Source organism: Lepisosteus platostomus, chromosome 9 (genome assembly GCF_059453375.1).
Source record: "Lepisosteus platostomus isolate fLepPlt1 chromosome 9, fLepPlt1.hap1, whole genome shotgun sequence".
In the NCBI taxonomy this organism is placed as follows: Eukaryota; Metazoa; Chordata; class Actinopteri; order Semionotiformes; family Lepisosteidae; genus Lepisosteus; species Lepisosteus platostomus.
Genome location: NC_142619.1, coordinates 15,926,992 through 15,953,880, shown reverse-complemented (window position 1 = coordinate 15,953,880; position 26,889 = coordinate 15,926,992). Strand labels below are relative to the sequence as shown.

General features: G+C 36.5%; 1 protein-coding gene and 1 long non-coding RNA gene across 2 annotated transcripts in view; both read right to left on the bottom strand.

Annotated features, from left to right (window-relative positions):
• Nucleotides 1-22,435, bottom strand: part of tbxas1 (thromboxane A synthase 1 (platelet)) — a 132,623-nt gene extending 110,188 nt beyond the window's left edge. Inside the window, exons 1-2 of the mRNA XM_088646958.1 lie at nucleotides 22,311-22,435; nucleotides 3,163-3,350 (exon numbers count right to left, since the gene is read on the bottom strand). Of these exons, the coding sequence (XP_088503084.1) occupies nucleotides 3,163-3,263 (101 nt within the window). The 5' untranslated portion in view covers nucleotides 3,264-3,350; nucleotides 22,311-22,435. The remainder of the gene's footprint in view (nucleotides 1-3,162; nucleotides 3,351-22,310) is intronic.
• Nucleotides 22,436-25,611: 3,176 nt separating this feature from the next.
• On the bottom strand, nucleotides 25,612-26,649 carry LOC148654555 (uncharacterized). The gene is made up of 2 exons (XR_015941489.1): nucleotides 26,491-26,649; nucleotides 25,612-25,972 (listed from the first exon to the last, which is right to left on the bottom strand). It is a non-coding gene; the product is annotated as an uncharacterized LOC148654555 (long non-coding RNA).
• Between the last annotated feature and the right edge of the window lie 240 nt (nucleotides 26,650-26,889).

Below are 26,889 nucleotides of genomic sequence, written 5' to 3'. Positions count from 1 at the left end.
CATTGAGCTTCTACTCTGCTCGTCTGTGCATATTCCAAAGGTGGTGATTTTAAACAAATAAGAATGAGTCCAACAGTTCCTTTGACTTCAGGCCTCATCATTATCGAAGTCACTGTTATAGAGTTCTATTCTACCCACTATTTACAGTAGATATTTATTCAAAGAGCTGTCAGCAGATGTAATTGTGCCTGTAGCCACCACTTATCAATTACATTTTTCTAGAAATTTTGATTTCTACAGTAGGCAAATCTAACACATGCACCTGGAAGATTGTGACTTAAAAAAAGACTCAAAAGACTGAAATCAAAGTGAAGAAATGAGATGCAATTAATACAGTGCTATGATAATACAGTCTTTCTCCAAGGCTTTTTATTGGACAAGTGGTTACGCACTTCCCTTTGGACCACATCAGAGTCATGTATGGTTTCAAGAGTGTGCTGTACTTGAGAAGAAACCTATTTTCTGACATTAAACCTTTACATACAGTACCATTTGATTTTTCTCAACTATAAAATTTTAGTAGGTACTTTGCTTTATGAACTGAATACAGGAAATGTGCTGGACACTGAACAGCTTTATCAATGTGAACACTGCTTCCTAAGAAACTAAAATTTGTGAATGGTGTTTAAGGCCTCTGTGAATGTGAAAATTCATTTGAACAAATGAGGCACCCGTAAACAATGTGATTTTCTTTTTCAGATTTATAACTATTTTATGATATGGTTTTTAGTTTCAGCTATGAATTTCAATTTTCAGTGTCAGCATTGAAAAGGTTACATAAGTAAGTTGCCTCATTCGGAGAGGTGGCTCTGTGGCTAAGGATCTGCGCCTGTGACCGGAAGGTTGCCGGTTCAAATCCCGTGGCCGGCAGAGGAATCCTACTCCGTTGGGCCCCTGAGCAAGGCCCTTAACCCCAACTGCTCCAGGGGCGCTGTACAATGGCAGACCCTGCGCTCTGACCCCAAGCTTCTCTCCCTGTCTCTGTGTCTGTCTCCCTGGAGAAAAGCTGGGGTATGCGAAAAGACGCATTCCTAATGCAAGAAATTGTATAGGGCTAATAAAGAAACATTAAAATGCTGGAGCTTGCCAGCAGTATGGATTTATTTGCCTAACACAGCATGTATAATCTTGGATAATGATAACATTAAGTAATGCATGGGAAATATGGAATGAAAGATACAAAAAGGTCTCTTCCCCCAATAAAATGTGTCAAAAACAGATGTTGTCTATCAATGTCAAAGCTTTTATTTCTTAAATTTAAGTCACAAATGGTCTTTGGTATAGCACTACAAAAGTGATTAAAAATGGCCATTTAACACAGCAATTTCCAGCAGCAAATGTGCTCTTTGCCCTGGCTTGCTCATTTTCCATAACTTGTTGATACCATTACCTTCACCTGGATTTGAATAAAGAAGGTTACAAAATCAAATTTCTCTGAATTAGGAAGACATCTCTGTATGGGACAGTGCTCTCATGTTCAGTATATGTTATGTAATCTTAAATCCTGCAGTAATGGAAGCAAGGTTTCACACATGCATCATACTAGATATGACATACAGTAATTATTGGGTTACAGATAAAAGTTTACTTTAGCTATTCTGAAATTACAATTGTCAAGTAAAATCATCTGAGATCTTTTTGATCTACTCCACACGTAGCAACTGAAGTGAGTCCCCTCCCATGTGTAAAACAATCTGACCTGGATAAATCTGTTTTTAAAACTCTGATAAGATTTGTCTCAGGTACATATCTTCCTGTTTTCTGGGTTTTTAGTATTATTAATTTAAATGGAGTCATACGAGTCTCATGTGAGTTGTGGCTTGAATATTGTAGTTGAATTAGGCCACATATATTTTAATAAAGGACAGGTTTTAAAAGCATCTTTGTAACACATCATTGAAAACAACTTGAATAATGTATTTTTAAAAGTAATTATTTATTTTAAATACTGTAATGCTGCATGTGGTGGGTCACACTAGTGACACTTGTTATCCAAACCTGATGAAGGCTCCACGGCCGAAACGTTGTGTTTTCTTTCTTCTCTTTTCAGCATGGAATAAACCTATTACTTGTTCCTTTGCAGCCTACGCATGCTGACACAGCTACCCACCTGAATTACTACAACAATAATTAATTGCCAACATTTAGACTCTTTAACTTTTGTGGTCAATTAAAGCACGAGTCTCAGTCAAAAGCTAAACATGAATGGCAGACAGGTCCAATAATCTAAGGAAACTTAAAGTATAGCTGATGCAATAATTAAAAAATAAAAATCTTTAAGACTTTATCAACACTGAAAATATCAAAAAAACAATTCAATATTTTCAAAACCAAAACCAAAATGATACATTCTGTTCAAACCAGTTTAGTGAATTGACCAACAAAATAATTTAAGGTGTACTGACATCCTTAAAGGATATACTGAAAACACAAAAGGTCATTTCCTATAGTCTTACAGGTCTTGTGGTGCACATGACAGCCCAAGACAGAATCAAGTCAATAAATCAGACAGTTGTAAATTAGGTGATGAAAAGAAAAAAACTTCATTCTATTTTAACTATTCAGAGATACAGTATTAGTATAATTACACAGCTCAGGTACCAAACCAGAGAACTCCTGTTCTGAGTACTTGGGAGAAAGGTGTCTGCTACAGTATTTCAAATAAATTCAATTCTTAAGAGAAGGTTAAGAGAAACACTGTTACTGATGAACCTGTTTTTGTTATACTTCTAAACTACATAGAATACAAACCGGTTAGGAATATAGGGTGCTTCTAAATTAGTTTGCCTGTTTGAATAGCTGGATGGTGAAAACCACAGTAGACATTGAGTAATGAAACTTGGGCAACATAAAATTTGGAGAATGCAGTAGAAAAGAGTGGGTTTGCTGGGGAACACACTCCACGCCTTCTGTTGAACACCTGTGACATGGTCTCTCATTTTCCTGTTTGTGTACCACAGATCACTGCTCCGTGGTGCAGTTTTCACATCATATGGTTGAATATACCAATTAAATTTATAAACACTCTGTGTAAAGGCTAAATGGCCTTTCTTAGACAATCTTACCAGCAACATGAAAGCGTTCACATATTAGAACACTGAATATTTCACCTGGAACCAGTGATCATTGCAATTATAACAGACACAAAAATAAATTACGTACCAGTAGAGAAGAACCAAAAAGACAACCAACAAGCTTACAGAGACAGACATCACATTGACTTTCACTGGAACCAGCTTCAGGATATCCACAGCAGCATCCATTCTCTTCAGCAGTCAATGCCAATCAGTGCAAAAGGACTACAGTACTGTATTTCCGGTGCCGGTGGAGAATTCTCTTAAGAATTGACCCTACAAGCAAAGAAAAAATATTATTTTCAAAATGTATTTTCAAAACATAGTGTGCTTAAAGATGTTGGAAACACCATATACACTTTCCATTTATTTCACAAGTCTATGATTGCTGTATTACTTAACAGTAAGATCCGTTATCTTGATACCTACCAAGGATGGCTTTAAAACTTAACACAGAACACAAATAAATAAAAAATGAATGTTTTTATAAGTATTGCCCACCTGAAGATATACTGGAATGTTTTACCAAAGATTTGGGGTGCCACAGCTAAAGGGTAATTTAGTAAGCTGCATCGGGAAATCATTTCATATTAAAAGAAACAACAAGAGATACCTACTCAAAAGACATTTATTATAATTTCATTGTCTTATTATTCTTTTCTAAAATGAAAAATAGTTAAATGGCACTAAATGTACTTGTTTCTGGCTTTATTCAAGGTGAAAATAGACATACTGTACTATCTAAGTACTGTATATCTGAAAATATTTTTATACTGTGATACACCCAAGGAAAGAGTACTGTAGCAGGGATCTTTAAATAGGAAAACAGAAGGACAAATGTTGTGGTAAAGTAAAAATAACACAATGAAGGAAAGACAAAATATCTAAGCTCCCTTTTGAGCTCTATCTTGTGGCACTCTTTATAAGTAACTGGGCAGTAAGGTGCTTACCGGTGTAGTGTGCTTTCACGAGGCACCAGTTCTGTAGGGGTTTGGGCATTTAATGGGACAATTATTAATTGTGGCAGTAAATCACAAAATTGATTCTTTTAATGGCCTTAGAATCCAACCATGCGATATAACTCAAACAACACACACACACAGGTACTAATACACGAGGATACATTTATTAATACATAGAATATGCATGTAAACCTAATAGATCTTATTGTGAGGGTTATCAGAATACAAGAGGTATATATTCAGTCAGTCACAAAGAGTTACACATATCAAGAGGACATACGTTTGGTATATCATTCATTTAGACCGTTTCGTAATTGACCTCGGTTACAACTTCTACATTAGATATTAAAAACAAGTACATGGGATAACAATTGAATTCTCGATCTGTAATCTTTGGGGATTCTGTAAATGTACAGTATCTTTTTGAGATATGACACCTACAAAAAGTCATTCTATTAGGCTCTGGACTCTTGGACTCCTGTCTCTTCCACCTTGGACCTTCCCTAACATCTCCTTTACTTTTCCATTTCTTTCTTTATGAGGGCAGTAAGGTGCATAGTGACCATACACTGTACTATACAAGCACAACACGGGAAGCCTTTAGTGTAAGCAGCATTCCATAGTTCTCCCAGGCTATCATTTTTGAGAACACAGATTTTACTAAACAATGTTTAACAGAATAACAGGATCCTAAGTACTCTATCTGAAATGTGTCTTCTGTTTTCATCTACAGCTAGCCTTGTGAAGCACTTTACACTGTTCTCATTCAACCAAGAAATGTCCCCACTGTAACTCACTAAAAGGAAAATTTCATTTATTAACATAAAAACCATGTGTTTTTCAGAACCTAAAACACAAAATAACAAAAAAGCTTAAATCTGATTAACTACACAAGCAGGTACAATATAAAGCAAAAGATTGTAAGGTGTTTCACAGCATACAATTCTTTTAAATAAAACAGTTTGATGGATTATTTTACTAGCTTTACCTTTAAACTGACCAAGTTTTATGGAAACAGTTTGAAAGAAAATTAAAATTAAATACTTATATCTGCATTGTTAAGAAAGGAACACAGAAATAATAAAACAGGGTAAAGTGCTCATAAAACAGTACCTCTAGAAACAACGCTGACAGATAAAAGAGCAGAAGTTATCAGAAAGGATCAGTAAGACTGTACTACTGGGATTAAACTTTGCACCTGAATCGTAGAAAATACCACAAAATTTAAAGGTAAACACTTGCCTTTATTTAATCTTCTTACTACTTATGAAAATATCTTCTTTGACAAATTAGCTTTCTACAGCACTAATTTAAACATTGAGCATTTAGAAACCAAAGCAAATGTACAGACTCACCACTTTGCAAACAAAAATAATCCTTAAACCTTGACCCCCTGTTTTTGACAAATTAATGTGACTGGTTAGTACTACACAAAGAAAAGGGAGTTCCTGTACTTTCCGGGACACAAGTGAGAATGCCTCCTTTCTGCATATTTCTAGAATTAAAAACTAGACCTTTTAGTTTCCTTCACATTTTCCATGGGATTAGGCACTGATGGTTATCTATTTGAGTTAAACATTTTCTTATTGTTACAGTGTGTATAAAAATAAAAGTAGGGCATTTTTTCCAAACAAATGATTGAGTAAATTGTGTATTTTTCGGTAACATTCTATTCCTAGCTAGGCTAAGCCACATATTTGTTGAACTACAGCACTGTATTTTCCAAACACTTTTAAATTATGTTTTAGAACTGTTTGTTAATTATCCTTTTAATCTGAAAGTCCAAGTCTATATAAATTCATTTCTGAGTATATATACCACTAAACGCATGACTTTTATAAAATGTATGGATGAAGAATTATGCCCTTTAAAAAAACAAGTCTCTTGTTGTCCCCAGAGTATTGCTTCACTATCCTAGGTACTGTGAGGTGCATGCTTTAGATCCAAAAATGCACTTTTATGCCAATTTATACATATACATTACAGAAAACAAACTGTTATTCCTCTACCTTAGTGTAACAACAGTCCAGAAATGTTACTATTGATATTCTTTATTTATTGGCTATACATGGAAGACAGAGAACCAGAAAATACAGACCCACAAAAACAACTCAGCCAATTAAATATTAACCCCTGTAATACAAGTTTCATGATTGTATAAGAAAGAGGTTTTATTTGAAAACAAGATTTTGTACAAAGAAAACTCTTTAAATCCGTGCATCTGTTAATCTATGACATATTTGTATCAACAAATATTTAATTACATATTGTTCTTTGCAGAGAACTGGGCTTGACTTTTGAGGACAAGAGACTTTCTAGGAGATTCATCTAGCATGACATCGACACAACTCCAGTATTACTAACAGCCATTTCACAAGACTAAAATAAATCTTTTAAAAAGGGATAAAAAAGGGTTTATTTCTGGGATTACTTAACAAATATTGACATACAGTAGATATTGCCCCATCTAGTCCATACAACATGTCTGCTTGCCAATGTAAACTAGCTGTGAACTTTTAAATGTAAGAAGGGTTTTTACTCCCCTAGGAAACATTATGATGGAAGATAACCAGGCAAGATATTATAAAAATACTACATAATGCCCAAGGAAAAACTAGTTCTACATAATGCATATGTTTAGAGCAGTGCGAGTGAGATTCCAAGCATCTGTATGAACAACAGTAAAGTGACATGCTAAAGGAAACAGTGGTGAATGAGTGATGGAAAGCTGGAAGAGTAACAGGGAAAAGTTAACTTCTGTGCATATTTAGCTTGTATCCAGAATTTATGCTGTTGTAGAGAATTAAAAATATAACTGTAAGAATGAGTCTGGGGTAGTGATGCAGTGCAGCTTAAAAACTTGTCTGACCCCAGTGATTTTTTTGTCTATTGTGTAAACACATGGCCACAGCCATTACAATTAAATGAGGCCAGAGAGTGCAGCATTGCCTGGTGTCATGGTGAAGCAGGGAAAAGTTAGATATCACTTTTTAAGCAAACAGAAAAGACAGATAATAGAACCCATGTAACAAAGCTAGAATTAAATCATTTTTTTAATCTATTAGATAAGTAATCCTGTAAAATTTAATAATTAATTAGCAATTCCAACATATGGATAAATATGGCTAATAGTAAAAAGCTTAGTCCTTTAGGAAATGAAACCTATGAAAACGTATGCACGCAGTTTTATGTATACATGTCATATGCTCATTCAAACAATTTTATCATTATCATCAATATCATATTATGCATTACATACAGTAGGTATGAATTAAAACCTGCAGTTGGAAGGTGGTGGACAGAGGAGGTGAGGCAGGAGCTCAGGAAGAAGTGGTCATGCCTTGAACAGGTTCAGAAAGAGGGAGTAGCAAACTAAGAAGAAAGAGTGACCTTGTCCTGAACAAGTGCTGATTGAGAGGGGGAAGTTACCATATCAGAAGTCAAAACTATCAAAGAGAGCCTTGTGTTGAGAGAACAGGATAAAATTTAAGGAGCAAACAGAAAGCAGTTGCCCTCAAAAGAACACAAGAGTGACAGAGACTGAAAATAGACAAGGGTGAGAAAGGCAGATTTTTTTTCAGTGAATCCACAAATTCTACTCAGCAAAAGAAAGGTGGGTAAGCAAGCATCCAGTCTGCAGGGCAGGAGCTTGAAGGTAGACAAATCCTGGAGGAAGTCCACTTCAGGACAAACCAGAGCAGTTCCCTGCAACGAGCTGTAAATGACAGCCATAATCCTGGAAGAGATCAAGAAAGAGACAACCCTACACAGAAAATTATTCTGGAGGCAACATGACCTATGAGACCTAGAGAAGATGGGTCAGGATGTATGAGTGCTTTCCAGGACTAAATCCAACCACAGACAAGTTAAAACACCATATGTGATTTTGGGGAATAATGTGTCACTATCTGTCTGGGAATGGGGGGGACAGATATGAGAGTGGCGATCATTTTCTCAAACTATTTGCTATAGTCAGAAAACTTTACACAAGTGCCTTTGCGGCTTCCTCTAACCCAAACTCTTTGGGTTATCTCACAATGCTTATTTCATGTGCAATTAGCTAAAACTCTCTTTAGCTTCTCTACTAGTTCAATAACTGAGTAGATCTGTAAGAAGTACCTGCTGTTTCAAGCTTAATGGTATCAGTCTCCATATGAAAGCTGTCAGCACAAGCTCCTCTATCGCCACTCCTGATGGGGAAGGATGATGCCAGACAACCAGGAAGTTGATGTCCGTGGTGAAACACTTCTCTCTAGAACTTAGCCACTATGTACATTTCAATTGGTGAAGCACCATGCCACAGCTATGCACAGCTGTTCGTAAGAGCTGCTCAGTTTTTCACCTCCAGGAGGATCTGAACTGCAGTGCTCGCTAATAATTGCCCTAGGTCAGTGGTTCTCAAACTTTTTGGACCAAGTACCACCCCTAATCCAACCAAAGCATCCAAGTACCACCTACACTTCATCATCTCATAGGAACCCCAGAAATTCTCAATGACCAACATGAGCGTGCGTGCACACACACTCACACATACATATAATAAATATTATAATAATCAACTTTATTTGATAAAGCACCTTTAAAGGTGGCTTCTCAAACCGTTTTACAGAAAAAAAACAGTAACAACAACAAATAAAAATAATAGAAAAGCACCATTTCAGTGAGAGGGGTGAGCCTATTTAGTTGAGCAAAGCAGATGTGAATAAATTTTTCGAGCCTTGATACAATTCACAACAGAGTCTAACAGATTTTAAATCATCAGGCATTTTCTTGACGGCAAAGCTCTCGCAGTGAATGTTGCAATGTGTCCATTAATTTCTGGAGCAACCTCTCTAATTCATGCAACTACACCGCTGTGTTGGCTTGTCATTGCTCTAGCACCGTCTGTACAAACTCCGACACATTTTATCCAGTCAATGCCATTCTCTTCGATAAATTCATTCAGAAGCTGAAATATGTGCTCTCCTGTAGTTCCTGTTGGTAGCGGCTTACAGAACAGAAAGTCCTCATGGGACGTACAGTACCCTCAAACTCGTATCTAACGTAAATGAGCAAATTGGCCAAATCGACAACAGACTCATCTAATTGCAGTGAAAAACATCTGCTCATCTTAACGCGCTCTATCAACATACTTTTAATATCATCCACCATTTCAATAATTCAATAAGTGACCGTGTCATTCGGGGGGGCAGCAGGTCGAGCTGTTTAGCAGCTTTTTCTCCACACATAATAGTGTGGGGCTTACCTGCTTTAACAATCCGCAAGCTTGCATTTTTCCACGTTTCTGTTTTTATTTCCGTATTTATTTCATGCGCATGGGAGCAAAAAACAGAGACGCTCTGTGTATTTTTCTCAAATTAACTTAGAACAGTTCTTAAATATTTTTCTGTTATCGATCACGCTTTCTTGTGCTCACAAGATTACCAGCGTTCATAGCACGTATTTCTATGCATTCCTGTGTTTACAACATTGGCATTGTTCCAAAATCACACACATTCTCCTACCTCCCTATTTGCTGGAGATAGCTTTTGTTTTAAATACAATTGGTCACTTGCGTCCGTAGCACGCATTCCTATAGAGTGGTATAGACTTACATAGTAGCCCTGTGTCCACTGAAGTATTAGCTCGCACTGTATCATAGTAGGTAGGCTGCGTATTCGACACGTATTAAAATAGAAAATATGAAAACCTGTCCTGATTTTTCAGCGCATACAACAAAGTTCCAGGGTCATATGGCGTACCAGCTGGTGGCGCTCCGCGTACCACTGCTGGTACGCAACCACAGTTTGAGAACCACTGCCCTAGGTGTTCTGCCTCACCTCTTCCAACCAGGCTCCCTCCTCACTGCCTTTTCAAGTTGAATTCAGAAATGCCTCTCATGCCACTGAACTGCCATACCCAGGCAGCAGCATGTCTCCAAGCAAAGGAGTGAAGAACCAGGAACTCTACTCCATGGGGCCCAGCAACTCCATCTCCCATCTGCTGCATGAAGCTCCCAGCAGGGCTGTTTCCCCGACCAGAGCCTCACTCCTCCAGCGAATCCCAGTCTCCACAGTTCACAAAGAAGCTCTCCCCTTCTCCCATCACTGCTGCTCAAACAAACAGCTGAAGTGCAAGTTGAACTTTAAGAGTTTTGATTAATTCTGGCACGACTTTTGCTCTGCTCAGAGCTTAAGATCCCCGGAGGGAGTTGGGCCTTGAGGTAACTGGGAAAACGAGTCGATCCATCCTGGTTGCCCTCATCTCCCCTCTAGAACTGAGAGCGAATTCATACATTCCAGCCGCTAGGGGGGTTGTTGATGGCTATAAGAGTTTTGACTTTGTGTTCCCAATATGTTTGGAAGGCACAGTAAGTTTATCACTAATTGTGCAATTTCTCCCTTCAGAAAACTAGTTAAAAAATATATAAAATAACTTACTAACAATCGCCACTCAAATAGCATCTGAATCTAGCTAGAAAGTTTATCACTATTCCATATGAAATTTCTTTTTTGAGCTCTCCTGCAGAAACCACAATGTCCCATTGGGTTGGATACTGTACTTTTGACTTTTGCACCACAAAAGAAAGAAAACCAACACAATTCTATAAGATTTTATATTCTTGCTGACTTGCATCAAATTTGACATTTCCCTACAGTCTTTAAAACATGAAAATGCTGACAGCACCAGCTCCACATCATTTACTTTTCAGAAAGAAAGAGCAGCACACAAGTGCAGAGTTGTTTTTACTGGTTTACTGTTTACTGGGTATGTGTGTCAGTAAATTGTGCAGATCAGAGAATAAACAAGACTGCATTCACAATATGACTTTTATTCTGCTTGTAGAATTTTGCCAGTTCGTCTCTTATTACAGATCATCCTTCCCTTGGTATTTATCTTAATGCAGCCATGCTTCACAGGAGCCTTAGCAACAACAAATCACATCAGACTCTTTTAGAGCTCACTGGGTTCTTAAAGGTGGAAGTAAAGCCTGTTTTTAGATGACAATATACAGTATTAACATTCTGCCCCTTTCCAAAGAAAGTTTTGTGATTCTCGCTATAGGAAAAATTGGTTTTATTCTGGTGGGGGACTGCTTAATATGACACTATTCAAAATATGTACCATAAAGATACAGAATCTTCTTGAATTTAAACACAGAACTTGCAACTCTAAAGGCCTTGTTGAGAACTCTAGTTAAATTGGAAACAGATTTATTTATATTCTGAACTCACTCATAGCATGCACAAAACTGAACTTTATTGTTGCAAGGTACTGTATGCTATAAGGAGATATTGTTTACTGAGTTCTTACCTTCTCTCTCATTTTATTTGAATGTAAGTCATCCACATTGGGGAACAGATGCTCTGAAATGTTGCTATTCCTCTTATTTAATTATACTACTGATGCTGCTCTGCATACTTCACACCATCTTCAGGACACATATGTAAAGCTGTGTGATTTGTTAATCAGTTGTTTCAAAGTCACAGTACCTCCAAATGCCTTTTATTTTAAACTATAACACTAGATTTGTATGTGGGCAAGAAATCAGTAAGCTCCCAGTTGTCCTGCAACGCTGACCATTCTCAATCAGGTTATTTTAATCCGGAACTGCTAGAACATACAGTGGATATAAAATTCAAATTACTGAAATTGCAGGTTTTTGTGATGTAAAGCCAGAAATCAAGATAAATCATGTCAGACATTTTTTCATCTTTAATGTGACCTTGCAACCAACAAAATTCAAAAGAAAAACAAATAGATAATTATTGGGAAAATAATTGAAATGAAAAAATCTACAACACCCTGGTAAATGTAAATATTCTGTATTCACATTTATATTCCCTAATAGTTAAAGGGTATGGCATATTCATCCCTGATTCATTTTCTAACGGCTTACTCCAATTCAGGGACATGGGGGAGCCGAAGCCCATCCCGGCAAGCAACATTGAAAGGCAGGGTACACACTGGACGGGATGTATGAATGTATTTCATCATTTCCTTTCCTAGCCCAAACTACAGAAGCCTGTGTCTTAACAAATCTCTGACTGCCAACATGCAAGTTGAGAAGTGACAGGATGATAAATTAAATACATAAGACATAAAAACAATGCAAGGTACCAATCTAGAGATTTTCTTTATATATATATATTTGAAAATAACTTCATTTTATCAATTGGAGATAAGATTCAATACTTTTCATTTTGGACGTACACAGTATTGTTGAGCCATGCTTTGCAAAAGTATGCAAACCCTTTATACGGAGTCCAATTTTGCCAAATTATAATAAAATGCATGCACATTTTTAAACTCAATGTTTCCCTCAAAATCTAAATGCTCAAACTGAAACCGTCAGCAAAAGCTGGCAAAAACGAAACAGAAAAAATCTAAAATATGCTGCTGATGATGTTCATTGCGTAAGTATTCACCCATTAACTCATTAAACATTTGGTAGACACATCTTTGGCAGCAATTACAGTACCTAGTTTTTTGGGGAAAGACTCTATCAACTTTGCACATTGACTTGGTACAGGTTTGGCCCATTCTTATTGGCATTACTGCTCCAGTTCTTTCATTTTTCAAGTCATTCCACAGATTCTCAGGAGGATTAAAGTCAGTACTTAGACTGGGCCACTCAAGAACGTTCACTTTCTTAGTCAAAAGCCACTCTAGTGTAGCCTCAGCCTTTTCTTTAGATAATTGGCCTGGAAGTTTCACTCCAGTTTTAACACTTATTAAGCAGACAGAAACAGGTTTTTCTCTAGTATTTGTACCATGCTTTTCCTACTAATTTTTCATTCATTGCATAATCCTAGCCATGTTTCCTATCCCTGCTGAACAGAAGCATCCCCAGATCACAATGCTCCCAATAACATGCTTAACTGTAACAATGGTGTTGACTGGGAGATGTGCTGTGTTGATTGTATACAAAATGCAATGCTTGGCATCTTAACCATAAATTCTCAATTGGGTCTCATCTGACCACAAAACCATTTGGCACAGGATCACTCAGGTACTTTGGTGTGAAATGCATGGTGGATTTGAAATAGGTATTCCACTCTACCATTCAGGCCAGATCTGTGGAGAACTAGGATATTGTTAACCAATACACATTCTCCCATCTCAGCTACTGAGCTCAATAGCTCTTTCAAACTTGACCTCAAAGCGGCATCCATCACCAGTTTTCTCCTTGCTAGGGTGCTTATTTTGAAAGGAGGGCCTCATCTACTGTAGGTTGGGTCTGGGTGGTACGATTTACTGCATTAAGTAAACTGTGCTCATGGGAATATTCAAAGACAATAATATTTTTATAACCTTCACCTGGGCTATGTTTTTCAATTACTTTATCCTTGACTTGCACTGAAAGCTCCTTAGTCTTGGGTCTTGTGTCTTTTGCTTGAAATTCACTACCTGACCTACATGTCTCAAAGAGACAGTTTTTATTCTGAAATCATGAGAATCAGTATTATTAAAAAGGCTATTCAACTAGCTGTATGGTTTGTTAAGGTAAATTAAATTAAATAAAAAAGGTTTGTCATAGCAATGGTTTCAGCATTCTCATCTTCTGTTCTCTGATACTCTGAAATGTAAATGTATTAAAAACGTATTTTCATTTATCTACACATTCTAACTCTCAACTTCCAAGTGGAAAAAAATCTAGAATTTTTAGAAAATTAATTTTCCTGTTATATCAATCCTAAATTAGCTCACCTTCAAAATCATACGTTAAGTTAAGCCCCAAATTATGTTAAAGTGTAGTAATTCATATGATTTCAGATAAATTAAACAGTTTGAGCCACAGACAAAGCTGTGGAAAGGCATAGATCAGAGGATGAGTATAAAAATATCCATGGAGCACAATCAAGATGATTATGATTTCAAGAAGTGAAAGGTGTATTGACTAGACCAGGCCATACCACTAAACTGGATGACCAAGCAAGAAGGAAACGGATCAGAGATCAGTACCAATAGGCCAACGACAACTTTGAAAGATCTATAGGCTATTATGGCCACGACTGGTCAAATTGCTCAACTGACAACAATCACCCGAGCACTCCACATCTGGCTTTTATGACTGGATGACAAGAAGGAAACCATTACGAAAAAAAAAGCAAAACTAGATTCAAGTGATGTTGTAAACATCAAATGGCAAACTGTTTTATGGTCTGACTGAACTAAAAAGGAACTTTTTGGCCTGAATGCAAACTAAATTTGGCACAAACCTAACATAGCACATAACCCATAGAACACCATCCTTTGGTGCCATGATGTTATAGGGAAATTTATCATCGGCAGGTACTGGGGCACTTATTATGGTGGAAGGGAAAATGAGTAGCAAAAAGTCAAAAAAGTCCATGGGGAAAACATGCTGCCCTCTGCAAGACTCACAGTTGTAATCCTCAGTTAAATACATTAAATGTAAATCCCTATTTAAATACATGAAACTCTGAGGCACTTGCAGAACAAAATGTGAATAACTTCAAGGGGTTATAGACTTTCTGAAGGTATTGTATTTAATCATTCAAAATACTTTTTGATTTTTCTTTCATATTAATTATATGTGGAATAGGTTTGTGTGTATAACAAATTAATTGCCCCTTCAAAGTGTCATGACTGCAAGCTTTAAAGCAACAAAATCTAAAAACTATGCACAGATCTGAATACCTATGCAAGACTAAATATCTATTGGTGCACAAGATAAGTGTAGTTCTGTTATCTAATGGATTTAATCAAGTATTTTAAAAACAAATATGAACCAAAACCACAGGAAATGTGAACAAAATCACATGTAATTGATGAGTCACGAAAAAAGTATAGGCCCATTTCTAATCTCCCACTGTCATCTAAAATCTTGTGGTTACAAATCTGTAACATGATTTGCTTACATCAAATGATATTTCTGAAAAAAATCAATCTGATCTTTGCCCCACTTACAGCACTGAAACTACTTTAATTAGAATAATGAATGATGTGCTTCTGTCTTCAAACACTTTTCTTTAACTTTATGTGTATTTGACTACCAAATACGAATTGTTTTGAAACCTTAATTGGCATCACTAGCTGTGTCCTCTCCTGGTTCCAAATGTATGTAATAAACATAATACAGTTAAACATAATTTAACATTTCACAGTTTATATTATGAGAAATACACACAATGACATGCAGATGTACTGTATTTATCTATGAATCCCCTTTACTCCTCAGCCTTAAATTAAAAATGAAAAACATTAAAAACTGAATGACTAATAATTTTCTTATCATGAATTCAGATAAAACAAAGATTGTACCATCAGGAAAGAAGAACCTTGGACAGTCTGATCTAAACATACAGTACATACCATAGACAGCTATATGCGTAGCCCCAGTGCCTCAGAATATAATATGGGCTTATTCTTTGATCAAGAACTTGTTTAATTTAAATCCACATGTCTGGAGTAACTTTTCTCCATTTTAGAAATAATTCCAATAAAAGGGAATTTGTTTAAACACAAAACACAAAAAAAATATTTTTTATGTATTTGTTACATCCAGGTTAGACAACAGTAATGGGCTAATGTCTGGTACACTGAAGTGCATTATAGACAGTAGTCCAGACTCCAGTTTGGTCAAAATTTGGTGCATGTTTTAACAAAAAGAATGAGCTTACATATACTGTAAAGCTCAATTTTTATGATATTTACATTGGTGTCCAACTGATTATAGTACTGAATTTAAAGTATTCCTTCTGACCTACAAAACATTTAATGGTCTACCCCCCACACCTCTGCTACTTTACAGTATGTGTACAATATACACAACAAGCAGTAACTTTGGTCCAAGGATTTTATATGGCATTTCACAAAATATCACTAAAGCAGCCTTTGGTTACAGGGATCCTAAATTATGTTTTAGCTTCCCAAAACTCATTAATAATGCTTTATTAATGTTATTTAGTTTTAACCCAGGTCATCCATCCAGTAACTGTAACACACTTTCTTGGATCCCATGCTCAGAGTGCATTTTGTGACTGCCTGTGAAATCAGAACCTGGAACACTACACCCAAGATAGCTGAGCCAAGAAACACAGTTACTTTACTTGGATATCCAGGAAAACAGATGGAGGATGGCTACCCTGGATACTGCAGGAATTCCTCATGATCTATTACTATTGATGTTCCAGTAGGCTGCTGTTGTGAAGGGCAAATATAGGAAAAAAAGTGATTCCACCCATCTTCTAACCAATTCATACAACACAGGGGAACAAGGGAGGCAGAGTCTCCCCTTGCAAGTAATAAGCGCAAGGCGTGGTACACCCTGGATGAGATGCCAGTCCATCTCAGGGCTCACACAGACACCGACAAGCACACACTCTGGGTCAATTTTCATAGAAGCCTACCGGTATGCTTTTGGACTGTGAGAGGAAACTGGAGCACACAGAGGAAACCCACACGAAAGCAGAAGAACATACAAACTCCACGGTGACAGCACTCAGGGTCTAGAATTGAATGCAGGTCCCCAGCACTAGGGAACAACAATGCTTACCACGGTGCCACCATGCTGAGAAATGACTGAAAGAATCAAGTTAAATTTTCTTTATGAAATATAACATATTGTCAGAATTAAAACAGTACAAGTTAATGTACAGTTTGACTTCTTGTGCATTAACACTACTGTACATGTCTTGACACATAAGACGCAAAGACCTGACTCGACTCAAGACCTTCAATGCATCAATGCATTATTGAGAAGTAATGTTGCCCTCAATCTGAACTAATCCACATTTGTGTGTTAAAGGACCTTTCTTCCAACATTATCTCACTTCCACTGCATCACCAGTTAACTTGAACAATGTGATAACAAGCATAAAGCTCAACAAGCTGTCTCATACACAACTTTCTGTTCAGTCTTTCAGGGATAAAACAACATTTATTGGGAAATAAAACTACTTCATTCTTGCTGCTGCCACCTAATATGTTCTCTGGCACACAGAAGACAGCAATTAAATCTCTCAATTGTAAACAGTTACCCCTGAAAAGCCTCTTGATCATGCAGATCATTTTCACACAGATGACAAACTCTAATCATTCTGCTGATGTGCAGGCTCTTGTGCCCTGGAATTTCACGTGCTGTAGTCAATACAGTCAATACAGTGACTATCCTCTTTCTAGGGTATGGTCTGTCCCTCACAAATCCAATTTGCTCATATCTTTGGACTTACCTACTGACAGCTGAAAAAGAACACTTTCTACGGGGAATTACTCTAAAAAATGTCACCTTCAATCATGTACAGTAGATGGCAACCAGAATATTCTTCTTATTCAAAAAACATTAAACAAGAAAGATGTGGTTGTATCTTTCATCTTTTTATGCTAGGTCTAATTTAAACCAAGTCTTTTGGTATTGTTATTGAAAAAAATAATAACTAATTTTGACAATTTAAACTCACATACCAAACACTGAGCACCTGGGGTTTTTATGAAACTTGAACTTTAAATTTCTTTACTGCAGTTGAACAATACTGCTCAAAATACACAAATTCCCCCACTAATTAAATGTTAATAACATTCTGTATGTAACCAATGGCCTACTGATGTAAAACTTAAGACTGTTCACTATGCTTTAACAAATACAGTCTTTCACTAGGATTCAGATTTCTATAATGTTCCATTTTTTCAGTTAATACTTTATTCAAAACCTGAAAGCTGAAGACTTCCAAGGCTAAGATAAATTACAGTAAATGTCAACTATAGAAAAAAATTAAATGTCATTTGCATAGGAATTTAGCCATGAATTCAATATTTAGTGGAAGCATCTTTAGCAGCAATTACAGTCACAAGTCTTACTGAATATGTCTCTATCAATTTTACACACCAGCTTGGTGCAATTTTTACCCATTCTTCTTCCTCAATTTTCGTAATCTGTCTCAAGTTGCTTGGAGATAGCATATGGAGAGCAGTGTTAAGTCAGACCAAAGATCCTCAATAGTATTCAAGTCAGAACTTTGACTCAGCCATGAAAGATCTTTCACTTTCTTATTCTTAAGCTGCTCAGTGTATCTTTGGCATTGGGCTCTGGGTCATTGTGAATGTTCATTGTGAAGTGTTTTACAGACTTTTCTGCAGATTATGTTTATGTCTCTTCATCCATTTTCCCCTCAATCTTGAAAAATCGCTGCTGATGAGAATCAGCCAATTAACATAATACTGCAGCCACCACTCTTGACAGTAGGGATGGTGGTGACTGGGCTGATGCACTATGCTTCAGATACTTAATACTAGAATCTGGTCTTTATGGTTGAACCATTATGAAATAAACCTGCCTTCTAAACCAAACAGAATATGACCTACGGTATACAGTAGCTACATCTATATATAGCCCTGCCATGTGTCTGGTGAGAAACAGCCACCGCTACAACATGCATGAAATGACCGATAAATAAACTACAGTACATATTATATTTTATCATTTCTTTAACTCTCAGGGTCACAAAATCAATTTGTTTGGCTGGCAAGCAAAAATGGCAGACTTTCTCTCCCAATACTTTTAAGGGTTCTATACTTCAGATATTTCATAAACGTATTAAAATCAGATTTTAAATGCTTGAGTTCTGTTGCATGTACAAAATTCTAAAATACTACATTAATTGTTGCAATAAATGATTTTTTCTGCTATTTAAGATTCAGCAGGCACACAACTTCCAATATAATCTCAGCATACATGCTAATATGAGGTGTTAATTAACTTCTGTATGAAACAGAGATTAGGCTAAATCACCTAATATAAATTCAAAAGACTATACAAAATTGCATAACAAGTACTGTGAGAGTACGAAACAGACACTCTGGGATTCCAGTAACAAACCTACAAAGTGGGGATTGCACTTGCACTGTTGTTTGGCCATCATACAATTCGTTTAGTCGAATATCATCTCCCCCACTCTCCTATCAACACAGTGCTTTTTTCTCTCCTGCGTTCAAAAGTTTGGAAGCTGTCTAAACAACTACTATAGCTGGAAAACAGTTTCTTAGTTATCCATCCAGCTGGCTCTGGGATAACTGAATGAAATGGGAAATCATTTGATAAATTACCATTGATCTTTGACTGCTTTGTTCACTCTTCACAGAAAGGCATTCTTCTCTTGCCACCTACCCAGTGAATGTAAATTAAACTAGTGCAGCTTTTTGTACATCTTTTAACAGGAGGAGTCACATAAAAATCAGGAGTCAAACAAGAGGTACCCTTCAGCCACATCAAACAAATGTCCAGCAAAACCATTTTTAACAACTGATCTTTATGTTCAGGGTCCCCATTGTTTATTCTTTTTCTAACTTGTGACGAACAAAAATGCAGTGTATGATGTCCTTAACCTAAACTTGAAAAAGTAGTAATAGTAGAATAAGAACAACATCAATAATAAAACATTATTATTTTCTAATGTTATAAGTTATTCTACTTTAATTCTGACATGATTCACCACTAATAATAATGTAATAATGATGTAAGACGTAAAATCAATTGAAATAAAAAAAAATACCAAGACCTCCTTCAGTGCTTTTTAGCTCTTAATTAGTGCATATTCTTAGGCACTGCTATTGTTGTCTTGAAATCATATTCAAGAGTAAAAGTGTGTCCTTGTTGTTGTTTTTGAAGTATCAGACAACAATTTGAATATCAATACACATACATCCATTTTCTATCCCTGCAAACATACTATACAAGGCAGAATACACCCTAGATGGGATGCTATACCATTGTAGGGCACATACAGACATAAACACGAACACACAAACCCCCACTATGGCCAAATTTCTCAGACGCCAATTAACCTACCAGTATATGTTTGCAATGTGGGAGGAAATTGGAACAACCAGAGGAAAACTGTGAGTATTAAAATATAAAATCTTGAATGTTCAAACTAAAAAACTTTATGAGTAAAAGATATTACATTAACAAAAAATGCAAAGAAATCAAAAATTAAAATATAAAACTGTAAATGAAGTTCTGTTATAGAATATGAAAATAAGTTAAGATTTACTCTGTAACAGGACTTCATTAATAGTTTTTCAGACAAGTCCAGAAAACTCAACTTGAGGAATAGGACACTTTTAAAAGAAACAGGAGATGACAGCATACAATAATACTGGTGAAATATCAAAAGATCAAATGAAAGATAAAAAAACAGGTTTAGTTCCCTAGTCAGCATTTTTGATTTAGATGACATTAACCTGTATTCATTAGAAATATATCAAAGAGTACATAAAGTTTACACATAAGATGAGGGCATTTAGACATCTTTCCGTAGTGTTAGGTTAGTTGGCTTCTGAGAAAATTGGCCCTGGTGTGAGACTGTGCATGTCTGTGTTTGTGAATATATGTGGACTGGTATCCAACCCAAGGTATATCCTGCCTTGCACCTGCAGTTTGCTGGGATGGGCTCCAGCTCCAAAGCGACCCTGTACTGGATAAAGTGGTTAGAAAATAGGTGAACAGATGGAAGTCTGAGTTAGCTCCTTTTATGGTTTGCTCTCAGAAGAGGCTTCTTTCGTACAACCCAGCTTTGAATGCCACAATCAAACGTGATTTCAAATAGTAGTTTTTGACACACTGTACCTAGAAGAAGCCAGTGTGTATTACGTTTGCCTTTTAATTCACAGTTGCCTTCCAAACCATTGGTTTCACAGCCTGTGGTTGCAAAACACATCCAAATCCTCTTCCTAGAAGGTTGGCCACAATGCCAATAGTCTTAAATTTCTTAATATAGACACAAGAGTAGAAAGTGCTAGATTCAGCCTTTTGTGGGTTCTTTTAAAAACATTCCCCAGCTTGGGGAATGACCATTTGCTTGCAGTCATTAAAGAGTTCTTTGATCTTAACCCTTAAAATACACAATATTACTGAGTGTAAAGTGAAAGGGGAGCTGACACATTGAGAGAGAATTTATTGAATTCCCTTCAAGTGTCTAAATTTCTTTTTTGATTTCTTTCTTACTGAGTTTCTTGTTTGGGTCACCTCTTTTTCAAGCCACATAACAGAAGTCAGCAAAACACATCTGTTACAAGTGAGTTATAACTTAGTAGTCTTCATACTCAAGTTATCATAAAACCCAAAAGTGTTTAAAAGAATGCACATTTACTAACAACATCTGGGAAGCTTCTCATACACATTTATGGTTCCATACATGGACTCTGAATTTGCATGTTTTAGAAGCTCCATTAGCTGCCTACAGTTGTCTAGAGGCAGGTGGCCAGTATGAGAATGAGAATCCCTACAATCTCATTGTATGGACAACCAGTCACTCAAAAAGCTAACTTAAAACAATTCCCCAGACAGGCTGGGGAAGCTCAATAGAGGACAAAAAATAGATTTAAAGCTTTAGTAACTGAAAGTTTTTCTTATACTGCATAGGTAAATGCTTAGTTTTATTTTGAACTTTTTATAGATTTGTACAGCATTGAGTCTGCATTTGTGCAATTCTTCCCTCTAAGCACTGGGACTGATCTACCACTATATAAAATGTTGTTTGAGTTATAGAAACAAAGGAAAGGGTGGGCACATAATGCATAAGTTAGACATTGTAAAATTATAGGTTTTATGTAAACTGATATGCTGCCTAATACAGGTATTAATGTTGAGGTGCTACAGTGCGCTTGGTTGTTAGGCAACGTCTCACCTCAAGGCTACAATAAGTAAAAATAGGACGCAGTATGGGAGTACTGCACCTTTTAGTGCTCGTAACAAAGAAACTTCATAGCACGCAACACTTACTGTAGCGCTTTAGGCAGTCATTCCTTTAATTTCTTAAATTTTGCACTAATCATGTCTTTAAAATATCTACACATACTTTGCATAAGGAGACTTAATATTAAGTTAGTTGTGAGCGGGTGTATGATACAGTTTGGTCCCGACAAAGCAGAACTCTTCCAAAATGTGAATGAGGACGTTTTGCCCGAAGTTGATGGACCCAGCTACATTATATTGAGGTTGCGTAACAATGAATCGCAAAATGCTAGCATGTATGACGTCATATCGAATCAATATTACATTTACTAACATTTATTCTTTAGTCGGTGTTCCCAGATTATCACTACAAATGTCAGAATTCAATCGTTTTCCTTTCTCCAGTAGAGTTTGACAAGACATGGTACAGTACGTTACAGTACAGGAAAATGTAACGAATGATACTGAAATCAATGCTATTCGTGTGTTTTAAAACTTTGGCGTTCATTTCAATATACAGTATATTTAAAAAACATGATGGAACAAAATGAGTTATTACTGTATATAAAAATAGCAACATTATAGTATGAGCCTTACCCTCGCGTGTAGTGTTCAACTGAAAACAACTCTTCAATCGTCACATTTTTGGCTTGCTGGTAAATGTAGTTTTAATGTAGATTACAATGCAAGGGAGCCAAAGTCTTAAACGAGGCCAGCCTACACTTCCCTTCACCAGATGCGAGTTCTTTCTTTTAGCTGCAGCTGATTGGCCAACAAAATCATCTCAGATTCCAGTGATTCAAACCGCAGGCAAAGCAGAGTACTGCTTTGGGTAAATTCGTTATTTTTTGTAATTCTTTGCAAGACGCAGCCTAATAACAATGTACTTTTAAGCTAATACTGTTTATACTGTAAACATGACAGAGGCCTAAATTATCAATGAGAAACATTTGTCAATCCAATCGACTGAAAAATACGCAATATTAATGTGCCTCAGTTATGTAAAGAGACGCCGAAAAGTTGTCAGGTGTACTGTATAGACATAAAAAATCATCTGGACCTTACCAGGTCCTAGAATTAGGTAAATCTAACCTCGGGTAACAAACAACACATAACAGATTCCACTATGCCATTATTTAACAATGGGAAAAACTAAGTACACCCCATGATTCAGTAGCTTGTAGAACCACCTTTAGCAACAATAACTTTTTACGTTACATTTTCTGTATGAGTTTATCAGTCTCTCACATTGTTTTGGAAGAATTTTGGCCCACTCTTCTTTACAACATTGCTTCAGTTCATTGACATTTTAGGGCATTTGTTTACGCACAGCTCTCTTAAGGTCCTGCCACAGCATCTCAATGGAGTTGGGATCTGGACTTTGACTTGGCCATTCCAACACCTTTTCAGCCACTCAGTTGTAGATTTGCTGGTGTGCTTGGGATCATTGTCCTGTTTCATGACACAATTTCAGCCAAGCTTTAGCTTGGTTTACACACCTACTCTTTTCGAGAAACACTCTGGGATTTTTAATGACCACAGAGAGTCAGGACCTCAGTTTTACGTCTCATCCGAAGGACGGCGCCTTTTTACAGTACAGTGTCCCCGTCACTATACTGGGGCATTAGGACCCACACAAACCGCAGGGTGAGCACCCCCTGCTGGCCCCACTAACACCTCTTCCAGCAGCAACCTTAGTTTTTCCCCAGGAGGTCTCCCATCCAGGTACTGACCAGGCTAATACAAACTGCTTAGCTTCAGTTGGCTGCCAGTTGCAGGGTGATAGGGTTACTGGATAACATAACAACATAACAACTTAACTTAACAAATACAGTTAACTTAAAATCTTACATGATTTAATAAGTAAGTGCAGATTTACATTAACAAGCAATCTGCTGTTTTTTCTTTTGGGCCTGATATATACCAATAAGGTTCACATCAGCCATTCTACCTAAAAAGAACAATCTTAGGTAGCATATGCAGCTACAGATATTTTTTTTGTGTGTGGGAGACGTGGGGTAAGTACTAGCTTTGCACACCAACATGGTGTACATTTTTGTACATTCTTCTTCACTGATTTGCTCATGTTTTCTCAAGTTGCTTGAGGGACACATATAGACAACAGTTTTGTTGTAATTTCATAGATTCTCAATAGTATTCAAGTCAGGACATCCCTTGTACTTTGAATAATTGTCCTGCTGAATGCTTTCCCCTAGTTTGCGTTTTTAGCAGACTGAGACAGGTTTTCCTCTAGTATTTATTTGTATTTTTGCCTGCTTGTTTTTCCTTTAGTTCCCTACTGCATGAATGTTGCCACCAGAGTGCTTGACGGTGGGGAATTCTGTTGACTAGGAGATGTGCTATTTACTGTTGATTTGTGCCAAAAGTAGTACTTGGCATTTAAACCCCAAAGTTCCAATTTGGTCTCATCAGACCACAAAACCTTTGCCACATTTTGAAGCAAAGAACATCCAAGTGATGTGTTGCAAAATCCATGTAGGATATTAGATGTTTTTTCTTTAAGCTTTGTGAAGCATCTGAGATACACATTTTCTCCCATCTCAGTCATTGGTCTCTGTCATTCCTCACCTGTTTCCTCCTTGCTCTGCTGCTCAGTTTGGAGGCACTGTCTAGTCTAGGGATATGATACACCTTCCATGTCTTCATGAGATCTTCCACACAGGGATATTCACAGACTTTGGTATCATTTGTACCCTTCTCATGATCTGTACTTTTCTATGCCTTTATCCCTGATTTATTTTGAAAGCTCCATAGTTTTCATGGTTGAGCTTTGCTTTGATATGTCACCAAGGAACCACATAGACAATTATGTTTTATACTGAAATCAAAAGAACCACTATTATTGCACAAAGAAAGTGCAACTAATTGTGTTGCCTATGGCAATTCTGTGCATCTAATTTAAGTTTGCTACAGCAAAGATTTTGAATACTTAATGTTTTTTCTGTTTCTTTCATGTTATCATATTATTAGAATATTTTCTTCTTTTTTTGCTTTGAATATGTTAAATAGGTTGTGTACATACCAAATAATTGTTATTCATCATCAAGACTGCAAGCTTTAAAGCAATAATAATGTGTAAACTATGCAACTTTGAATACTAGTTACACTTGCTTCGACAATGTCAACTATGGTGGGCAAATTAAGCATACATTATGGATGCCTAGAAAATCTTTTCTCCTTACCTTACTGTTACCAGTGTCATGGTATAAAACTCTTTACACAAAAAACACATCTACATTGCATTGGAATGCAGAATGGAATTATATTTTACATTTGCATTTAAAACTCTCTTCTGGCTTTCTTCTCAAATACTGCTTACTTCTAGGGGGGTGATGAATTCTAGTGCTTTCCTGGGAAGAATTTTTAGTAGCAGCCATATTTCCATTTGTTTTGCGAAGATGTGACTTTCTGTAAACCCTCAATGTGTAATTTAAATCATGTAGTTCAAAGTTGGATGAAGTTACTTTGGAAAAATCTTTAAGTTGCTTTTTCTTTCTGCCCTGGGTAATTTGTTTGTATAGCCACCATATGTATAGATTGGTGATTGTGACCTTCCTGCACTGTGCATAACAGTGGCTATTCCTACAGAGAACTGCTTCTGGTGGAAATAACATTATCCTCTTTCTTTACGCCACATTTACATGATACGTCTGTAACGTACCTTCAGTAAAATATGTTAAGAAGTTCAATGTATTTTTAAGATGTAAAAAAAGCCATTTGCCTTTTCCACTGATCTACAATTCTCACAACAATTCTGTCTTAAAATCCCACAGAAAGCTCAGAAACGAAACTAGGGTAGTTAGGTTATAGTCACAGAGGATGCAAGTGTCACTAAAAGTTGTCATATAGACATTAGTAAAAAATGGTTCAAAAGATTAAAAAAACAGGCAACAAGTAATTTTATTAGATATGTATATATTAAATCAAAATGTACAATATAAGAATCACAATCAACTTTACAATCAATAATTAAGAGAAAGTAGAGCATCGGTTGTTCTATTACAGGATATTTGACTTCAGATATTTAAGGTAATGGAACCAGCTTTCTGTTCTCACTTGGCTCCTGATATGCTCTATAATCAACTAGAAAGGTGTCATGTATGATTCTATTACCAGGCATTTTAGCGATTTCCTTTACAGTACGGTGACATTCCTGGCAGCTTCTGTGACTATCCCACACCTGCATTTACTCATTATAGAAGTTCTCCTCGTCATTCTCTCAAGTGACTGAATTTCATCTGTAATCAGAATGGAATGACTGTAAAAAAAAGATGAACTGTACCCTTTTTTTACAGAAACCTGGAGGCCCCAGGGCTTCATACTGTAGCTGATCATCATTCTCTACAAACTGTGGGGTTAAATTTATTTTAGGACATTAAAGCCATTATTCATTTACTTTAAAAAATAAGACGACTGTACAGACGATGAAGACAGGCTTCACAGTCATCTCAATCACCTATTTAATTTTAAACTTTAGCTTTATTTTAAAACGTAAGCTAAGTATTAAAACATTTTCATTACGCTTGTGTAATACCTCTGGTCTAGAAAAACCTGGTGTAATCACAAACAGCATATTCATAATTCATTCCATTAGCGATTTTAAGGCTTCCGGACGTTCTTTGTTGAGAATGGACAGAACCCTTGTACATTACGTAACTGGAATTCGTAGATATTAATTCCTGGCAAACCCCTATTTGCATTTTGGAAATAATGCTGTGACCCAGCTCTCAAGTACCGTACGTTGTCTTAAACGTACCTTCTTAAATAAACCGCAGGTTCACTGAAAATTGTTTGGTCTCGGTTACACCAATGCAATTATCGTTCTTCTTTATGTGTTATTGTAATTTTCAGGGCGCTGACTATATTGGGTAAATAGCATTAGAGATATTTCCCGTTTGTTGGTAAATGGAAGATTACTCACATCTGTGTGAGCCTGTGTGTAATCCGATTCCGCCCCAGTTCATTCTATGAAAATCCAATGGCGTCATACAGCTCTTCAACACAATCCTGATCAATCACCGGCAGAATCATTCAACGCTTAATATATATTAGGTTCACATTTTTATGTTTTACTCCCCGACATTTGACGCATTGATTAATCATTAATAATCTATTTTTAATATTGGTCAATATAAATTAATGTCAATTCATGTTA